General features: G+C 43.1%; 1 protein-coding gene across 1 annotated transcript in view; it reads right to left on the reverse strand.

Moving 5' to 3' along the window:
* The window catches only part of LOC111231822 (cadherin-2-like), a 68,808-nt gene extending 49,609 nt beyond the window's left edge, over window positions 1-19,199 (reverse strand). The window contains exons 1-2 of the mRNA XM_022759064.1: window positions 19,018-19,199; window positions 12,997-13,132 (exon numbers count right to left, since the gene is read on the reverse strand). Coding sequence (XP_022614785.1) covers window positions 12,997-13,132; window positions 19,018-19,059 — 178 coding nt within the window. The 5' untranslated portion in view covers window positions 19,060-19,199. The remainder of the gene's footprint in view (window positions 1-12,996; window positions 13,133-19,017) is intronic.
* Window positions 19,200-22,040: the final 2,841 nt, after the last annotated feature.

The raw sequence follows: 22,040 nt of genomic DNA on the forward strand, positions 1-22,040 counted from the left end.
AGACTCTTCACCCTAACACCAGACTCTACACCCTAACACCAGACTCTACACCCTAACACCAGACTCTACACCCTAACACGTGACTGTACACCCTAACACCAGACTCTACACCCTAACACCAGACTGTACACCAGACTCTACACTCCAACATCAGACTACACGACAAACGATCTCCATTCATTTCAGATATGATGATCTCCGTTCTAGTTTTTTATTTATCAAATAAATCCTTCATTTCGACTTCAGTCCAGTTGTGCTTTATCTGGGCTGCGGTTGCAGACAAACACAGCTGCTGTCCTATTCATTTAGAATCGACTCCAACACTCTTCTTGTGTTATGGTGAACTTGCATTTATATTCTGACTCCATCATAATCCATAATCCATCATAATCCATGCTGTGGTTTTTAGACCTTTACTAAATCAATATATTTTTTGAGCTTACTTTTATTCATTTATCGTGAAAAAGAAAAATCACATTGAATCCTAATCTGCAGAAAATTGAAATGACTCCCATCCCAAAATATTAGAGCCGCCTCTTTACTCACTGCTCATCATCTTATCTGATTGATGGTATACAGCTCCTGCTGCATGGCTGAAGACAAGGTGAATATTCTACAAAGGAGACAGTTATTGTAACATACTATCTTTAAGTCTTATATCAACTGTTACAAGCTGAATAGTTGTTTATCTATCAGACAGTAGTGCTATCAGCCTCTGTCTCATGCACTCCCCCAACAACAAAAAGCAACATGGAAACAAAATGGAAGACAAATGAGAACACACAAAACAAAATGCAATATGACTGGTTGATTCAATTCTTTTTTTCCAATCTCCAGTAAATGCAGGACACAGCAGGGACTCAGTATACAGACAGTATAGACAAGTTTCCATGACCTCACACATGGCCCAACCATGTCACAGTGACACGCACCTTTGCTAAAGGTTTGTACATTTGTACAGTGGTTCCTAACCTGAGGGTCGGGGTCACGCTGAGGGAGGGGTCACATGATAAACCTCAGTGTTTGTGAGATGACAAAAGTTCTTTTTGCTACACAGAATGATGTTTGTCTTTTCAGACTGTTGCTTTCTGTTCAATCACTACTAAGCTTTACAGGTAACTGTCTTTAAAGGGCTCACCAGTCACCCATGCTTTTTGACCAGGCTGCAGCAATATTCATGAAGAAGCTGTGAGGAGCAGGAGCTGCAGCTTCCGGTGGAGCATGCATCACCTGACCAACAGGAGCAGGAATCCTGCTCATTCTGGACACCTGTTGTCTGCGTGGTGCCGACTCTGAAACAGTCTGAGGACCAGACACACCAGGGCTCACCTGGGACAGCGCATAGCAGTAAGGCTCAGTCCTCACTGCAGCAGCCCGGGTTTCAATCAGGTCAAACCTTTATGTTTACATATGTCCTGTCGGTCTGTGTTGCCACACATCCTCTCTGGTCCAGTCCGGTTCAATAGCTCTGACCTTTGGGACCAAATCCAGAAGACCTGCTCAGACTGAGCGTCAACAAAGTTCAGAGGAGGAGTTCAAAGAAAAAACATAATGAGGGGGGAGCCACATGATGATATGGTGTGACTAAAACACACAGCCACCCACATACTGACCTACCACCCACCACACACACACACATGCACGCACACACACACACACACAGACACACACACACACACAGACACACACACACACACAGACACACACACACACACAGACACACACACACACACAGACACACACACACACACAGACACACACACACACACAGACACACACACACACACAGACACACACACACACACAGACACACACACACACACAGACACACACACACACACAGACACACACACACACACAGACACACACACACACACAGACACACACACACACACACACACACACACACAGAAACAGCCTGACTCTGGCTGGCAGTGTGTTTTGGTGCAGAGCCGGGGGAAGCTGTCGTCCCAGATAAAAGAAGAGCCTTGATGAGCCTCGGCTGTAGTTGTGAACCCTGACCCACCAATCTCCCCCAATCCCACCCTCTCTCACCATCCCCTCATGAGCTAAGAGGAAACGTTCTGAAATATTGTAACAGTCTCAGTGAAATGAGACAGTTCTAGAGACAAAGCTGTTCACACAAAATTAAGGGTCCAGTTTTCATGAAATCATTTTTGATCAAAAACAAGTGTCTCTAAATTAAAAAAGTTACACTGGAGACTGGTCTGTAGTTATTGAGTATGGAGGCAAACGAACAAATTACCAAGACCAAACTCTGCAGTTTCTTCAGGTAATAACAAAGGTGTTAAAATTCATATTCTGATATTAATTAATTAATCAACATTAATTTGATCATTCATCTCTGCAGAGTCTTCTCATTTAGAGTTGGTGGACTCGCTGCTGGATGTCATAAAAACAGGGTAGAGAAGAAGGTTTTGGGTTGTTTCTGTTGTTTGTTAACAGTTTTGAGAAGTGAGTCTGTCTTGCATGTTTAATTGTAAATAATCTGCTATTCACTAAAGATTTGATAGTTGACTGTTAATTTATTCTTTCTCTTTTTCCTTTCTGCTGTTTGACTGTTTGATATCCTCGTTTCTCCAGGGAGGTGTCAGATCTGTTTCAGTTTTAGTGGAGCCACTGTGTCCGGGTCCTCAGTTTACTGTTAAACTATCACTGATGAAAACACATGAGGAGGATAAAAGTTAGCGGACAGGCCAGGGTTGGTTCAAGGTCTGAAGTGTGGCCTCTGTTAGTCTGAGTAACATGTTGAATAAACTTCATTGGGATATAACAGGGTCTGATTGGTTGTCCACATGCAGGTGAAAATCACCCGAAATGATGATCTCGTCATAACTGGTGGATAACTGACAGTAAATTTGAGGAGTCTGAGATGAAGAAGCTCATTGTCTGAGTGGTTTAAACTGTCAGACAGAGGTGGGTGTGTTGGAGTCAGAGCATGGGGTTCAGAGCAGGGTACGAAGCAGGTTTATTAGCTTTAGCTGGGAAACAGAGAGAGAAAGGAGGCCAGTCCTGCAGCAGAGCAGTGGCTGACAGGTCTGATACGGCTTTAACACTAGGACCTCACAGAGTGAACATCAAACAGCAGGACTGACCAGCAGAGGCCCAGCAAGTGGACCCATTGTGGGGATTAGGCTTCAGTTGTTAGTTGGTAGAATTCCTGTCGGCTAGCTAGCTCCCACGCTAAAAATAAACCCAGCTAAACTAGCACCAGTCAAGCAGGCAGATTAAAATCAGCTGTAGTCTAAGATCCAAAGTCTGATGCTTAAAATCAGGAAAAACAATTGGCACCTTAAAGCGTGTCTTAACAGAACGTGTGGTGGTCAAACACAATGTGACACATGCACAGTTTCCTCTGAAGCTTCAATCATATCTTGAAGAAGGCCCTCAAGAAACCACAGAGAAAGACAGGTGTGTGTGTGTGAGTTTGTGTGTGTGTGTGTGTGTGTGTGTGTGTGTGTGTGTGTGTGTGTGTGTGTGTGTGTGTGTGTGTGTGTATGTGTGTGTGTGTATGTTTGTGTGTGTGTGTGTGTGTGTGTATGTGTGTGTGTGTGTGTGTGTGTGTGTGTGTGTGTGTGTGTTTGTGTGCTGAAGTGTTCTCAGAGTGTAAGGCAGGATCATGACCTGGATGATGGCAGCAGAGTCTTAATAGACCATGACAGGCCTCACTGATTATATTACCTCACTATTAGAGAGAAATACACACACACACACAAACACACACACACACACACACACACACACACACACACACACACACAGTGCTTCTCTGGGGTTTACAAGGAACACAGAAGCATTAGAGGCTCAGTCATACTGAGGTCAGTGACAGCAGAGACCTGAACACACCTAGACCTGAACCAACATACACGACAACAACACACTGATGGAATTTTACTGCAACACACTACTCCTCATAAAGTCACACCACTACCTGAGGACCTCGTCCACTACTGCTACAGACGCCTTCATCATGGGCAGTTAGAATGTGCGACCAAATACAGGACTTCTTTTCAAAACCTTGGTGTGGACTACATGAGGCCCGATCTGGTTTGTCTGCTCCATGCAGCTGTTAAATCCCCATCACACACATTTGACAGAGCAGACCAGTGGAGTGTTCATGTTTAAGAAGATATTTTTCCATTTGGTTTGAAAAAACAACAAATGAAATTATTAACAGACTAACTGACAGATGAACTGAGTGATGGTGTGAGACACCAGAAACACTATAGTTAACCAACACAGAGCCACTGTGGAGGAGTCAGAGCTCATTATCAGCTGTCAAACATGTTCACATCACCTCACTGATCTGAATGTGTGAATGTCTTTGAGGTTGAACTCTAGTCTCCCTGAGCTGAGACAGACTCAGACTGTCTGCACCTGTATCACCCTCCTCAACACTGCCACTGCATTTAAACGTTAACCAGTTGCTACGGTGGAAGTGCTTCTTTCTATCACAGAATATATTTTAGATTTTTTGGCCTCCTCTGAAGGAGGTGAAAAGTAAAAGTCTCAGGGGGCTCAGTGCTCCAAGTCGGACCCCTGATGAACGAGCTCAGGGTGAGCTGGTGACAGATCAGGAACAGGGTCACTATGGAGGTCTTTGCCTCGTGACAGCAGGGTTGGACCATGTTATGATATGTATACCATGAGACAATATTACTGTGTTCACCTTCATCACATCGCCATGACAACCAGATAAATAGTTCACTGTAAATAGAACCAAACTGTACAGAGTATGTGTTTGATGTGTTTGATGTGAAGCTGCCATGGCACAGTAAATGTAAAAGTCACAGTAACAATGGAAGTTGATATTAAATGACTCTGTAGAGGGCTTTTAATTTGATACAGTGGATACAGGAAGTGAAGACATGGTGACAAGAGATGGAGAGAGAAAAAGAAACTGAACAGAGAGAAAGACAGATTGAACTAGTTACCATTAATTTGAGGGATTTTTATTATTGATGCTGACTCTGACCACCGGGGGGCATACTCCACACTACCCAGGTACAACCCCACCCTTCATACCCCCCCTACACCCTCGCAGAACATGATCCTACAGGGGACACACTGAATATTTACCATGTCCACCATCTTTGTTTGGTGTGTCAGAATAAACACGCTTGCTAATGTGCTGTAAATATAGTGTGCAGCTGAGGCATGTGTTACATTAAAGTGCTGACCTGCTGATGGAGCTAAGTGAAATCACCACAGTTATTACAGTTCATCCTGAGGGGATTATGAAAGTCTGAACCACCTTCCTACAGATGTTTCACTGTGAACCAGCTGGTGGTGCTGGGGGGAGAGTCAAGGGATTGTTCTGGACCATCATCAGGGAACCATGAAGAAAAATGTGCCAATCCCTCCAGTAGATGTGAAATATTGTGGCAGAAAAAAACTTAAAAGATCTGATAACTTTAACCTGATGGTGCAGGAACCAAAGTCAGAGGATCCACAAAGGCTTCAGGATTCATTCAATGGGGACAATGAATACCTGGATATCTGTACTTCTCATGGCCACAGATTAAATCATTGCATTTCACTGAAGATGAGTAATTCAGTCACCAGAGTTCAGGGTTCATCCTCTGGGTACCATCAATGTCTGCACAACATTTCATGACCATCTGTCAAAATATTTTCATTCTAGACCAAAGTGAAGGAGCGAGCATCACTGTCATCGTACTGTGCTGCTGTTTACTGCATCAGTAGAGAAAACACAGCACACCCATCTGATGTTATACTATAACACCACAGGTCCTAACCCTAACCTGCATGTTCCCCTCATAGCAACACTACGCTCCACCACTCACACATGCTCACACTCATTCACACAAACATTCATTAGTCAGACATGAGGTCAGGCATGGAGCCATCACTTATTTAACAGGAAGTGGGTGAAAGACAGAGAGGGAGATGGGAGTGAAGGAGAACTGAGAGGACATGAACAACCAAACACTCACACACACATTCCAGCCATATCTGTGGAGCTGAGAGTGGCACTGTCTGGGGATTGTCAGTTTAACATAGAGACGTTATAATGAGAAGCAGACTCTCCTCTACACACAAACACATCAACATAAGATTTACAGAATCAGAGAAGCCACAATGAAAAGATGAGTGAGCTTCAGCGAGAGGACTGGAAAGGTCTGTTAATGCTCAGCTTTAGTCAGGCAGATTACAGCAGAGATAGCAAGGTCTCATGGGAAAGAAAGTATCTATCGACTGTCTGAGATGACAGTAAAATACAGGAGCTGCAGGTCTGGTGTCACAAACACAGCACTCAAAGACTTATGGTTAACAGCTAGGTTATTAGAGTGCAAACCCTTCAGAGTTTGGGCTGGTTTATTATTAGGGTTCTAACCCTAATATATGATCAATGTCCAGAGGCAGAACTATGAATGTGATATAACATACTGTATACACAGTGAAGTCTGAGACCATGTTCCTATTCACTTGAATTAGTCCACATTGTCTAACCCTGTCACCAGAACACTGGGTTAAAGTTCATGGCTCTTTAGCAGCTGGTTAGATTATGATCACAGGTATTAGTTAAAGTGGTCCTCAGATGATCAGATATGACTATTGGCCCATAGCTGCTCCAGAGCAGCAGTTATCTTCAGTCTAATGAATCAACAATGTCACACTATAACCAACAACCTCATGTTCACTGTCATTTAAATAAATGATTTCATGTTCACAGTGACAGGAACTTAACTTCATGAATGTAGAACAGTGATGAACGTCCCAGTGTGACTGGTGGAAGCAGCTCCACCATTTTATTCCCAACGTTAAAGGGATAGTTCAGGTTTTTTGACGTGAGGTTGTGTGAGGTTGTAATATATAGTTGGTACATAGCTAATACTAATACAATGCACTCCGTAGGTGCACTTGTGCATAGAAATATGGTAGTCTAGCGGTTGAAAAAATGTTGTGCCAAATCTACTGTATGTATACATACATATATGATGACCTCACACAACCCCATGTCAAAAAACCCAAACTATCCCTGTAACCCTGACAACCCGATGATGGCCATGTTTTTGTGATGTACCACCAACTTACTAAAGAATGAATTTTAGTGACAGGTGTCATTCGTGAATTGCACCAATGACATGAGGACAGTGTCTGTTAGCATGAGCTAACACTGAGAAGCTGCTGAGTGTTTTATACAGGAGATACTAGAACTGCTCCATTATGGCAAAAATCATAATCACAATTATTCTGATCAATATTGAGATCACATTTATTTAACACAATTACTCAATGACTTTGGAAACACCACACATTTATTGAACTTAAAAAAAAAAGTTGTCTTTTTAGATCTGCTCAAGATGATGCACTACGTACATTGCTAATGTATGCCAAAACCCTTACTGTTCCGCAAATCCATGTATTGTTCACATTCACAGAGCAGGCCTGTCATCACAGCAGTGTGCAACAACAGTGGAGTACAGAAACAATCAGTTTTTCATTCATTTTATCCAGTAATATTAAAATCTGCCCCCACTGGCCTTGATACTGATTCTTAGAGTCGACTCTTCCTTCAGTCTGAACTGTATTATTAAAACAGAGGACCAGGCAGAGTCCTATGATAACCCACTGAAGACTGTAAGGAAGGTTTATTAGAGACCATCAGTCCAGACTGCCTATGGTCCAGAGAGGAGGGGCGTCATGACGGTCTAATGAGGAGGTGAATGTGCTCAGCAGAGAAACCTGATCAATAATAACACTGTGATGTGAGATGGTAGAGATCAGTCAGTCTGTCTCTGCTCAAGTTGCTGTAGGTGTGATACAGAGCTTTGCAGGTGATGTCATGAATCATTGAGACGAGCTGCTTCACGCCTTTTATCAGTATGATGAAGAACCTTGATGTTTGAGTCACTGTAGGAGCCAAAGGCAGAAATTTAACTGAACATTTACAATAAAACTTTATATCATCATCAAAAGATTTGATCCATTTGATGTGAATGTGCTGTTGTCATAGTGACAGTGTGTTGGACACCTTCAAATTGAAATCAATCATTTATATTAAACCAACTGTCTCCTGTTCGTACTTAACAAACACTGTTACATAAGAAGAGAGAGGAGCCCACTGCTGAGACGATAACAAGACCCTCAGAGAACAAACAGGACCAGGAATCAAACCACGGGAAAGAGAGAGAGAGCTCTCTTTCTGTATCTCGGCTGCCTTTCCCCAATCCGGCTGAGAGGGGAGACAGTGATACATGAGGCAGGAGTAAAGTAGGGCAATCCCCCGCATGACGGGGAGAGAGAGGCAGGAGAAGAAAGAGAGAGAGGAGTGGGGGGGGGTCAGAGAGAGGATGTGGGGAGATGAATGTGCTCACTTTCTGCTGCTTGTGGGATGGGAGTGGGGAGGAGGGAGGGGGTTTCCATGGCTGTGTATGAGAGCACTGACCAGCAGCATGAGGCCGTATCACTGACTAACACTCACTGCCTTAATAGGAAGGATGGATGGGAACATGGGAAGGTCGGAGCAGTCAGCCCTGCTGAGCTCCACAGGAAGTACATACACAGAGAGAGAGAGAGAGAGAGAGAGAGATACTGTACCACACATACAAAGCCAGCATAAGCAAGACCTGGACCTCCAATCTACACACATCAGAATATATACTGTACTTAAAAAAAACACACACAAAAAATATAACACACACTGCAGTGATGAACACAATAACATAAACACACACAAACACACACACACGTAAACACACACGCACCCAAGATGACAAACAGGAGCAGGACCCACACAAACACCTCCATCATGGCTATAAGGGCAAACCAAAACCACCACATCTATTTCTTCACAGACAGATAGTCATTATACACATACACACACACACACACACACACACACACACACACACACAAACACACACACACACACAAACACACACACCCTGGTCTGGCAGCAGCTAGATAAACTTTCCATTCTCTTATTTATTTTTGTTCCTTTCCACAGAAACACGACCTGACTCATCACCACTGCTCTCAGCCTGTTTCCTGTCCCTGCTGGTTCAGTGTCAGCTTTAATGCTAATTGTATCACAGTTAACACAACCAGAACACACTCCTCTTGAACTTGATATACATAAAGAATCTTACTTTGCTTTTGAGGTGAACTTGTTTTACATGTCGTGGTAAGAAGAAAAACTGGCTGCTACACACACATCAGTTGCTAACAAGTGCTGAGGTTCAGTATCCAGCTCTAACTGCTTGATGTTGTTTGTCATTATGAGCTGATCTCCAAAAGTGGGACAGGACCAGACCCAGGCAACAGGCTGAGACAGACACAGAGAGGAGGGTACAGAGGACAGTGTCAGAGCATCAGTCAGACCTGCTCTGTGCTGCTGCTCTCTACCTCTGACCTCCTTTCCTTCACAACTCATCCCCCAGACACTCTATCTGTTCATAATTATGTCTCTCCCTCCACCCTCTCTCCTCTCATCAATAATTCACTCCTCCTGTGCTCCAATTAAATAATTAACAGTGCCCAGAGCCATCAGATTGTAACCCAGCAAAGACAGCACGGCACTGAGTCCCTCCATCCTGCTGCACACAGCAACATGCTCAAAATACTGAATCCAGAGTCATCACAGAGAGAAAACACATCTTATGCACAGAAGAATAAGAAGTGATGACTACTGTTGTAAATGTTGTCAGACTCTGTCCTCATCTCTGAGCCTTCAGTCTGTCCAGTCAGTCAGGCTCCAGCCAGTTTGACACTGATCTGAATGAATATTCAGCCATAAACACAATGTATCACCCAGTGTCAGCAAATAGACTCTAACTACAGTTAGCCATCTAAGCTAAGCTACAGCTGCTACAACTTCAACATTATTTTGTCATCACAACTTCATCATGCTGTATGCTCTTTGTTGCTATGGCAACGGGACAATCAAAGATCAAACAGGACTATAAGGTTAATGTGATGGAGACTAAAATGACTAAAATGCTACAAAGAGAGTTAAAGGATAATGTTCAAATGTTTTCATCAGTGTGAACAGTGTGGTGCACTTCATAGAGATGTCACCACACCAGACATGTGGTCTGTACCAACACCAATGACACTCCCTGACTCTCCATAGCACATTCAATACTACAGCAAGAAACCGAAAACAACAGAAGCTGCTAACATAGTGTGATAACACACTCTTATCTAAAAGTCGGTGCAATATTTTAACAGACTGAACAGTTATGATTGTAGCCTGCTAATGTTGTGAGCACCCAGCTCACGTCGCTATGTTAGCCTAAACAAGCTAATATTAGCCTAAATAAGTTAGTGTTGGCTTAAACAATGTGTGTGGAGTCTTGTTACAACAGATCTGTCACAGTTCACACACAGTAACATTTCAACATTTCAGGACATGAACATGTTGACGACATGTTGTTGGTATAAAGTGAACAACTGAAACTCATCAGCCTGAACTCTGTGTACAGAGCTGATGTCTGTAAATGTTGCCAGAGGAGGAAACAGCTCAGAGACATACTGACTATTGGTCATCTAGAACTTGTTCCTGATTATCCAAATACTAAATATCTCCATACACCAGTAATGGAGTGTTTTGTTTCCACAAGTCTTGTTGGACCTGTTGCTGCACCTGTTGCTGTTATTGGACCTGTTGTTCTTGTTCTTCTCTTTCTCCAGTTTGATGTCACACTAGAACACTTGTAGGGTTAATGCCCTGGAAGAATCACATGTCTGTACCTATCACATCTAGAGAACCTTCAGCACCTTCAGTACCGTAGAAAAACAAGCACCATCACATTCTCAGAACTTTAGCAGCAACTTGGAACCAGTACCATCTGTCCAGCTGGCTATGAAGTAGAAATTCCTATTTGTTACAATGTATTAAACAACACAGCCTCATCATTTGTTGCCTAACCTCCTCAACCTGTGCACACTGACACACACACACACACGCACACGCACACACACACACACACACACACACACACACACACACACACACACACACACACACACACATTACAACCAAACTGCAACACTCTCTCTTGTTTCCCTCTCCACTCTGTCAGCTACAGTCACTGTTGCCTTGTTCACTTCACGGGGTCCATAGAAGTCCATTGAAAAACACACACACTCACACACACACACACACACACATACACACACACACACACACACACACACACACACACACACACACACACACACGCACACACACACACACACACACACACACACACACACACACACACACACACACACACACCTCAGCACAGTGTTACTGTAGGGTTTGCCTGGTGCCTCAATGTGGTTAGACAACAGCTGTTTGGGTGGTCAGCTCTGTTTCATACATTCCTTCAGAATAGAACCACCAAAACAAGAGTGGAGGTAAATCACCTTCTGACCTGAGTTTCTGCTGCACGTTCACACTGACCACATCCTACTACGTTTTAGTTTTAAACTCATCTCTTCTGCTACATTTCCTCCTGGTGTCTGCACGACTCAGTTTTCGCCCCTAAAACAGAGACTCTGCTGGACCCGTTTTAGTTTGAAAACTCTGGGACTGTGTTGTAGTCTGGACACACAGAAACTGAGACCTTTGGAAACAATGATGTGGACACCCACAGTCGGTCCCTGATTGGCTCTCATCGGCCTCGCCTACCAGTGGTGAATACAACATGGTAATGAATTACAAGTGTTACTGACCTTGTTGTCTTTGCTAGCAGCTGTTGTTCAGCTTACAATTGTCTTTGCTGTTCTTCATTTGTAGTATTTTCTGCAACCAGTAGAGTAGACAATCTGCTTCCTGTTTACACCGCACATGCTCAGTGTATGTGAATGTTCATGTATGTATGTGTTTTAAGGTGTGTTAGTGTGGATGGAGATCGTTTCTGATATGGATCTAAAATGGAAGGAGATCATTTTTGTTTTGAAATGCCATTTTGAAATGAAAACGTGGCAGTGTGGACATGGCCAGTCTGACATGTTCACACAGTCTGACATGATCACACGGAGCTGCTTCATCCCACAGCGTTCTTCTGTTAAACTGACGAGCTTCCCAGCAGGACATGTGGAGAGACAAGCGGCTGCCTTCCAGTCAACCCTCATCACTGCAGCTGAACTATCTGAGCTGGTGCTGCAGTGAGCCCAGTTACAGTCAGGCTGAAGTTCTTATTCACCAAGTCAGAATACAACAACACTGCAATGCTAGTGTAAAGACATCAGAGGGCCTGAGCACTTCCTGCCACTACAGACACATGTAGATCGACTGTCCTCCTTAAAGCTCTATTTAAACCATTTCATTCAAATTGTTGTTCAAAGTTCAAACCAGTATCATCACTTTCACACAGTCCAGTCTGTCAGCCTATCATCACACTGCTCACTGATCAGCCTGCTGCTGATTGGCTGAACCCACAAACAGTAGCCGCATGTTGACATGTCACTGCAGACCACGTTTTGACCTGTGCATGTCTCTGAAGGCCTAAAGAAAGGTTCCACACTGTGATACAGGGTAGTCTTGGTTTTACAGAGACCTCTGTCCTACATCTGAACCCTTCAGGAGACCAAGACCGGAATGTTCATCAGTCTTACAGAACCATCAGAGGACGCTCAGACCACCAGTTACAGTCCTGTTGCATCAGGATGTTACCAATCAGAGGACGAGACAGACTGCAGGACATTGATCATAGGGACATGTGGGCTCAGTGTGCTGATCTAATCCTGCTCCACAGTCCTCTTCAGAAAGTTCAGTCCTCTTCTGATCATTATGGGTCAGATATCAGCAGGACTCTTCAACAACCACCACCCAACAGCAGGGGATTATTACTGGAGCTGTCCCCGCCGAGTCTGTGAGTCTGCGAGTCTGCGAGTCTGTGCGTGTGTCTTTGTGTGTGTCTTTGTGTGTGTGTGCCTGTGGTGTGTGTGCTGTGTTGTGTGTGTGTGTGTGTGTGTGTGTGTGTGTGTGTGTGTGTGTGCGTGCGTGCGTGCGCTGACCGTTGAAGACAGCCTGTCCCTTTGCCAGCTCCTGGTCCGTGTCGATAATGTACTCGTCCTGTGCAAACCCCCTCATGCATGGCAACGCCCCCTGCTTGCTTGACAATGAGTGCTCGGCCTCTTCACTCTGAATGAACTGGAGAAGAGAGGGAGAGAGTATTCACATGTCTGCATCCATCTGAGATCACCGGAGGCTGAGTCTCTTTCAGAACTCACAGTGTAAAGTCAACATTAGAACATTCAAACATTAGAACACTAGAACATTAGAACATTAGAACATTAGAACATTAGAACATTAGAACAGGTCTGCACAGACTGAACTTGCTCAGGACTGAAGACATGTGAACAGAACCATAGGAAAACAGAACAGATGGTCAGCTCATTAACATGAACAGAGGTTGTTGTTGAAAATAAAGTCCAGCTCAAGAAACCTTTATTTATTTATTTATTTACAGTGAATAACAGCAGTAGACTGGCTCAGTTCATTCTGATCATCATTACGGTCTAGACATTTGTCTGACATGCCCCCTAGATCTGTTCAGAGCAGAGTGTCTTTACAGCAGTAAGACAACATAACTTATGAATGTGAACGTTCAGTGTTGATGAAAACAATTGGACTACAAGGTCCATTGTCTATCTGCTGATAATAATTACGTTCTCTAATGATAATAAATGTTATAATGAAGTCATCTGCAGCATTTTCCTGTGTCTGACATGATTTTCACCTGAATATTACACTGTGCTGTGACAGGTCATGACCCAGAGGATGGATCAGACAGCTCAACAAACACACTGTAACAAATGCAGTGTATTCATGACCCGATGTACTTAAGTCTGTCACCCTATAAAGAACCCCCCTACCCCTCTACCACACTTGGTTCAGCCCTCTGCGTCAGGCTGAGGAGGGTAACCAGCAGTGGGACGAGAAGAAATACACTCACTCAATATAACTGTATACCCTGAGACTGTGTGTGTGTGTGTTTGTGTGTGTGTGTGTGTGTGTGTGTGTGTGTGTGTGTGTGTGTGTGTGTTTGGCTGCAGCCATGTCACATGCACATTCACAGGCAAGTGATGTGCACACTCTGTACAGCCACAATGCAGAGCACATTGTGATGATGATGCTGATCAAAGGGAGTAATGAGGTTTTTAGTGAAGAGTCTGTCCAGTGTCTGTCGTCTCTGTGAAGAGCCTCTTACATCTACTGAGATCCAGTCAAGTGCTGCGTGGACTGAGGAGCTCCAGACCACCCTCCCTCCCTTGTTAGAGGCAGTGGTGGAGGACAGAGAGCTGAGCTCTCACCTGGTTCAGGTGAGACAGATCATATCAGCTGTGACTGAGATCAGATGAGGCAGTGAGGAAACTGAATGATCAGTTCACCATCAGTTAATGTAATAATTGACTGTTTATTCTCTAACATGTAAGAAAACAAGAGAAATGTCCAAGAAGTTAGTCCAAGATAGAGAAGCTGAACTATTTCAATAATTAATCAATGATCAATGATCAAGTAAATCCCTTCATTTCTACCTGAAACTCCATTAATTTACCCACTGTTAACATCAAGGTGTTTTTAAGAGATAATTAATGGCTAAGAACATATGGAGGTATTTTGAATGGTTTATGGGGCTTTTTCAGGTGTAAAAACCTCTTAACTGACAGAAACCATGAAACCATGAAAGGCTCAGAACGCTGTCACTGCTGTTCATGTAAACCAAATGATTTCCTCCAATAACATAAACACAAATACTGCTCAATGGTTAAATTACAATAATTCATCCAATCATCAAAATTGCATTGATCACATTGATTTCCTAAAATCGAACAAATATATATTATTTACATGATTACTGACACTCATTCTAGTATTTTCTTGGTTTTAACCAAGTCACCTTTCACACACGTGTCAGCTCTGGTTGGCTAACATGCTAACATGCTAACACATGTTTCCCAGATATAGATTAATCAGTAGCAACTAAGCGGCAATCTCCGAGACTGAAAAATTAAGCCAACACGGAAGAACCAAAAACACCTCTTTGAATAGCTGCTTGAGTCTGGCTCCAACAGTGAGTCAGTCCCCATAGACTCCCATGTTAAAATGTCCAACTTTACAGCAGAAATAAACATGTTTACAGCCTGGTACAAAAACAGTTTTGGTCTCTAGAGCTAATTTCCTCCTTCATGACATCTGTTTATATAACTCACCTGTTTACATTTTATTAAATAGTTATATTTATTTATTATTTCAAGTTATGGAGAATTCAGGGCATGCCGCTTTGAATGACAGATGGGGCAGGGCATGACTGCCACAAGCCGGCATGCACCAAAGTCTTGTCTTGACACGCGCCCCTCCTCTTTGCCCAAATCCCGGCTAATACAAAAAGGGGCAGAGTTAGGTCCTGGCAAGATGGCGACGATGGAATGGCCCATTCTGAGCTTCAGAAATCTATGGGTGACATCATGGAGGCTATGCCCATCTTTATTTACAGTCTATGGTAGCAACTACCACATTGTCAACACTGACCACCACATATTGATTTTCTACTTTTTACAATTTCAAATGAGTCAAATCTTATTTCACTGAAACGAACTTGACTCAGTGAGTCAGTGAGGGCTGATATTTGTTTGACACAAGCAGTAGAGCTGTGTGTATTGTTCAGTTATGTATTTGTTCTTGGCAAATACATTTTTTAGCAGTGCAGCAGCTTATATACGGCATTATTCAATGATTGATTAAAAAATAAATAAAAACTCTGTACCTGAAGAAACTCTTAGATAGTAGATTAATGAGTCGTTTGCCTCTCTGACCACCTGCAGGAAGCTAACAGCAGGAGAAACCAACAGATCTGATTCAAGTTTCTATTGTTGTTGTTCATTTCTACCTTCATCATCAACATGGATGTTCTCTGTCCAGTAACGTCTGATCTATAGTGAGTGATGATTCAATTAGAAAATAAAACACAAATTAATTGAATAATTGATCTGCCAGTTTCTGTCGCCCTCTCCCTCATACACACACACAGAAACACACACACACAGAAAAACACACACACACACACACACACACACACAGACACACACACGCACACACTTTGATTATTAGTAAGCTGGTCTACAGACACACACCACATCCGTCATATTCACATCTATAGATCCACAAGGCTCAGCACTTCTGTCTCTGTTACTCTGACATGTCGACAGGCTGCTGAGGTGGTGTTTGCTGCTGATAGCTGTGTGTGTGTGGGTTGAGCTTCAGAGTCCACATCTCCACAGAGGTAGAGGAGCCGTGCACGTGTGCACACATTGCACAGCAGCTGTTACCTCATCAATTATTTACTATTATTAATAATCCGGACGTGTTAATGTGATTGGTAATGCCAACAGTACAAACCCTGTACTTACTTCAGTGTTTCACTTATATTACAGTGTCACAATTAGATGACGCTGCAGAGGGCTTTTAATTTGAAAAGACAGATAAAATGGAGGCACAAGGCAACACTAGGTCATGTAGAGAGAGGAAGAGAGAGAAGGGTAGATTTAACTAGCTATCATTTACTTAGATTTTATTACCTATTGATTGATTCACTCTAACCATACTACACACACACACACACACACACACACACACACACACACACACACACCACCCACGTACGACACAACCCTTCACAGTCAGACTGGCACACCAGAACAAATCCTGGTGGACTGTCAAAACATCCATTAACATCCATAAAGTTTTTACTGGCCCTCCCTGTGTGCCTGTCCTTCAGGGTGAGTGTGTGGTCCAGAACTGGACTCACTTCACCAACGACACTGTCATTAGCCTCTGAGCGGCTGCCGTTAGCCTATGAGCGGCTTTGCTATGTTTTCATAGCCTAGTCTATTAGCTTAGCTTGACCTCTGTCTGCACTGCAGCTTTAACTCAGAGTTAGGGCTGAATGATATACAGAAAAAAAGTCACATTGCAATTATTTTCGATAGATATGAATCACGATTTCAGTGGCAACATGGTAAATTTTTGAATTTCATTTCTTTTCCAAATAACCATGTTCTCTTACATCTGGTCTGTAGACCCAGGCATCTCAGTAGCACCACAACGCTTCATTAATGGTCTGTAGTGACACATTTTACCTTCATCAAAAAACTGCACCTCCTGTGATTTAGATATTGTGTTGGCCATGTTGCGATTTCAATATTTTGATAAATTGTTCAGCTGTCCTCAGGATGGAGGCTTCACTTTGATTCGACAAATGAAATCCTCCAAAACACAGACTACATGCTGCTTAATGCTATGCTAATGACAACCTGCTGCATTCATGGTGTCGTCTGACAGCTGGATGTTTGTCTTTCTGCTGCGTCACATTGTCAACATGATGAAACATGAAGTCAGTCTAACTTCTGATCAGTGGTCAGTTAGAGTTGACAGTGGTTACACAGGTTGTGAAACAACAGGTCAAATGTTTGCTACGACTTTAAAGTTTCAGTAAATCTGTATTATTAATAAGGAGCACCAGCCACCCCCCATCCCAACAGACGGAGGGGGCTTGATAAGGAGGGAGCTCAGTGTTCAGACTCACTTCACCAGGTGTGACACAGCTGATAAAATCAAACCTTCATCAACCTCCAGTATCATTTCTCCCTCTGAAGGCAACAGGAGGAACATTATCTCAGCTAACTTACATGATGTTCTTTTTTCTCATTCATCATTATGACTGAATCATCCAGAGGTTTGATCTGAGCCCCTAAGACTGCTGACGACCTTGCTGTTTTGGAGGTAGTGTTGGATTTATTTTAAGAGCTGACCTTTGACCTGTTGGCACAGCACTGTCCTCTCTCATGATCTGTCCGACAGTGTGGGCCTCTTTGTGCCTTCATTATATTCTGCTTAAGCTACATTTACAACCTCTGGAGCTCACACGTGAACATACACAGTAACAGCAGTGGGTCAGTGGTTGGGGTAAGAGTCTGCCTCTGCCATAGTTAACCGATAAAAAAGAAATAGTGGAACACATGACTGCGGTCAGCCAGCTGCATGTGATTGGTTGTGAATATGATCAAGTACAAATGTTGGTGTGGGCCTTTAAAGGTTATCTCTGGTGATGGAGGCAGACTGAGAGCAGGTGGAGAGAGACACCTGTATGTCACCTACAACCTGCACACCAAACTCCATTTTAAAATCTGACAATTCTTCTTCCTTAGCGCCAAACCAAAGAGTGACATGATGGAGATGAAAACAGTTTTTCTCTTAATCACAAAATGTCCATCATAACAATAGGTTCATGTTCCGGGAAGAAGAGCCAATGACGGAGTTCCACATTCACTGAGAAGGACGGAGGATGAGGAGGATGAAGAATCTACACTGGGATACATTCAGCCCGCTCCTCTGAACTGGACCTGCTCCACCACAGGGCACATCACACTGCCGTTTTTATAAACGGTGATCGGTGTCTTCTCACCGCAGGACCCAGGGCTCGGTTCAATCAGGCTGAACCGGATCACAGTCCAACAACAGCATCGAGCCGGAGCACAAAGCCACATCAACTGTGTCGTAAATGAGATGCAGAAACAGGCGACAGCAGCAGCTTGTCATCACACACACACACACACACACACACACACACACACACACACACACACACACACACACACACACACACACACACACACACCTCGGAGACGGACTCTGTATTTGATGTGAATCGGTTTTATCACTGAGGAGCCGTTTGCCTTGTTTGTGTAGTGGTGAGCGGAAGCAGCGGGAGGAGCAGGTCTGGGATCAGCAGCCTTTTACTTCCACAGTGTGGAGATCGGCCCTGATTCAGTCCTTACAGCAGAGAATTAAACTGTGACTACAATAAAACGGATGCAGACTCGGGTTTAACCGCACTGGCTCCGCTCCTCTCTGGATCAGTATCTGCAGCCCATCAGTCTCCGCTCCAACAGAGGCTATACCCTGCTGCTGTACCCTGCTGCTGTACCCTACTGCAGCCTCCGACGGTCGGAGCTGTAAAATGAGAAATATTTTACCTGCAGGGCCGCCATCAGCATCCAAATCCACAAAGGATGCATATTGTTGTGTTCGTGTTCCTCCTCCAGAAGCGACAGTGTCCACCGCGCAGCGCTGGACGTCAGATTTTTAATTCCCGGTAAACCCCGGCGGCATCAGGCTGCCTCCCTCCTTCCACCAGCCCTACTCTCTGTCTGTCTGCTCTGTCCGGCTCAGCAGCACTCCAGACTGCCTGGGACTGACTCGACGCCGGCCTCAGTGCCGCCCTCTAACGGACAGTAGGAGCACTGAGCCCGGTTACAGAGAAGCTTCCACTCAGTGTGTGTGGAGTTTATAGAATGTGGATGGCAGCTGTGGACTATATGGGACTATATTTAAATGATAATGTAATTCCGTGGTAGGTAACTTTCCACATATGTCTGTGTTATTTGAGTAAAAACGAAAATGAAAATGCAATAAGCCAATTTCCCTTTTATTTTCACACACTCCTGTGGCTGTTAAAATGAGAATGGAAATGCTGTTTGACATTTCATTTTCAAACTCATACCCGCTGCAGACTGGACAATATTCAAATGCAATAAGCAAGCAAAGCTTTATTTATAGCACATTTCATTCCAGGTGGAAGCACTAAGCATGAGTTATCAAGGAAGTTGCAACCACAAAAACTATGTAGATAGTAGATAGATAAAACATTAGATGCAAATGAAAACATACACATAAATGATACATATGAATTAAAATCAATTAAGAAAATGAAATAATTAAGACCAACAACCAATCAATAAAAATGGTATGAACATAAAAATTTTCAAATAGTAGAAATAAAATAAAATAATAAGTTCTATTCAATAAAATAATAATAAGTCCAAGAAAAATACGCCAGATATGAAAGCAATCAAAGGAATGAAAGTAAAATAAAATCGTAAATTAAGACCAGCAAACCAGACTGGAGAGAGCAGCTAAAAATGAATGTTTTCAGTTCAGATTTAAAAGACAATAGCGTAGCAGCCTCTAATATCATTAGGCAGAGTGTTCCAGCAGCTTGGAGCATAACAGCTGAGGACAGTTTCATCCGTTTTTGTGGAGACCTGGGGAATAACCAGACAGCCTGGTCAACATGACCTGAGGGGTCCAACTGGTTCAAGCTCACAAGCATGTCAGATAGATACTGATGTTTAAGACCATGTATGGCCTAAAAAGCAAGCATTAAAATTCACTACCTTGTCCCTGTTTGTCTGTCACTGACACAATGGCAGCAGCTAATGGCTGGTCATGCTAAAACAGTAAATACACTTTTGATTTTCACTGTGACCCCAAAAGAGCTTAGTGATATGAAAATGAAAATGCAATAGATGAATATTGCCTACTGCAGAGCAGATGAAGAACATCAAATGTCAAATGCTGTTTTCATTTTCATTTTAACTGACACCTCAATGTTGCTTGCATATATGGAAAATAAGTTTAAATTGTTTGTATTGCATTTTAATTGTAAAATTTTAATTCTAAAGTTAACATCATATCATTTAAATATAGTTACTACAGGCTTCCATAGGTCAAACAAAGATGCAATGATCAAGTCCTGATGAAGCAACATGCCAGCTGTGTTCTATATTAATTAACTGGTCCACATCAGACAGTGATCAGTTTTTGTCTGCTGATCAGCTTCTGTCTGTGGACAAACATGGACTACAGTGACACAGCCTGGTTCAGAATAACATCAGTTACTGGAGCCAGAAAGGGAGGTGGAGCCAGGAACACCTGAGACACTTGTCAATCAAGGAAACATTTCTCTTTAATTAAAGGGGTACTCCAACAGTTAAATATTACACGTCCATAAAGTTTGTGGAACTGAAGGAGGATGATCCAAGACATATCCTGACTCTTAGTCCAAGCTTGTTAGTGTCTTTTCATTAAGACTTTCCTCTTTATTGACCAAATAAAGTTCTTTCAACAATTCTCCAAAGCTGCTCTAAAGGACAGGTCCCATCTGAAAGAGGTACTCCACAGAGCTCATTCTTCTAATCCAGCGAAAACAGTAAGATAAAGTCCTCTGTGGCTCTGAGGCAGCTTCCTGAACTCTGATGATATCATCAAGGTTGTTTTGAGGCAACTCTCATGACAAAGAGAGACAAAGAGAGATGAAGGCATTTTAACAGCCAGGAAGATGGAAGTTGCATTATGGGAAATGTAGGATCCACTGTATTTGAGGAGTAACACATCTTCTGCTGTTGTTTGATCACTGTGATGTTATCAGTACAGCATTATGTACACAAAGGCATGGGTCAAAGGAGCAGGCAGATTTTAAATCACAACTAAATAATATAAAGAATTAGGGCCCCTGGAAACTCACCTGGGGGACCCCACCTTTTCTGGATTTAAGATGAGAAATGTAGCTTTAAACAGGAAACAGTCAGGGTCACTTCTTATATTTATTGTAATTCTTTCTTGAAGCATTGATGCTAAAAACTCTACAAAGCTCCTCACGGCCCCCAGGCTCATCCTTGCTCCTGTCTGAGGCAAAGGTCAGTTCAGGGGCCACTGAACATGATGTAAAGCAGTGAGACATTCATCTTCGCTCTCTCTCACTCTGAAAGCATCTATTGTTAAATGATAAATCAGTCCTCCATTTTTTATGTTGATGTTATACAGTTGGATGACACCTACTCAGAGCGGTCATGCATAAGTGTGAGTCTCACACACACACACACACACACACACACACACACACACACACACACACACATACAGACCACCCAGCTCATGGTTCTTACACAATATTTTATACAACTTTGTTTAACCAGGAGAGCTGCAGCATTACGATCAAACCGCTTTAACATTTTACATCAGTGTCCTGATTTCCAGCCCCTCCCTCCACACAGACTCATTTTGAATTTTATTGTATGAAGTAGACGGAAAACAAGCTATGAAGGAACCTTACTGTAGAAGATGGATCTGTGTCCTGCACAGATATTTGCGCAACATCACCTGCAGCTTCACCTGGAGCTGGAGGATAAACAGCCTGTTACTGAGGGAAGCAGTGCAG

Source organism: Seriola dumerili, unplaced genomic scaffold, assembly GCF_002260705.1.
Source record: "Seriola dumerili isolate Sdu_G_001 unplaced genomic scaffold, Sdu_1.0 BDQW01000319.1, whole genome shotgun sequence".
In the NCBI taxonomy this organism is placed as follows: Eukaryota; Metazoa; Chordata; class Actinopteri; order Carangiformes; family Carangidae; genus Seriola; species Seriola dumerili.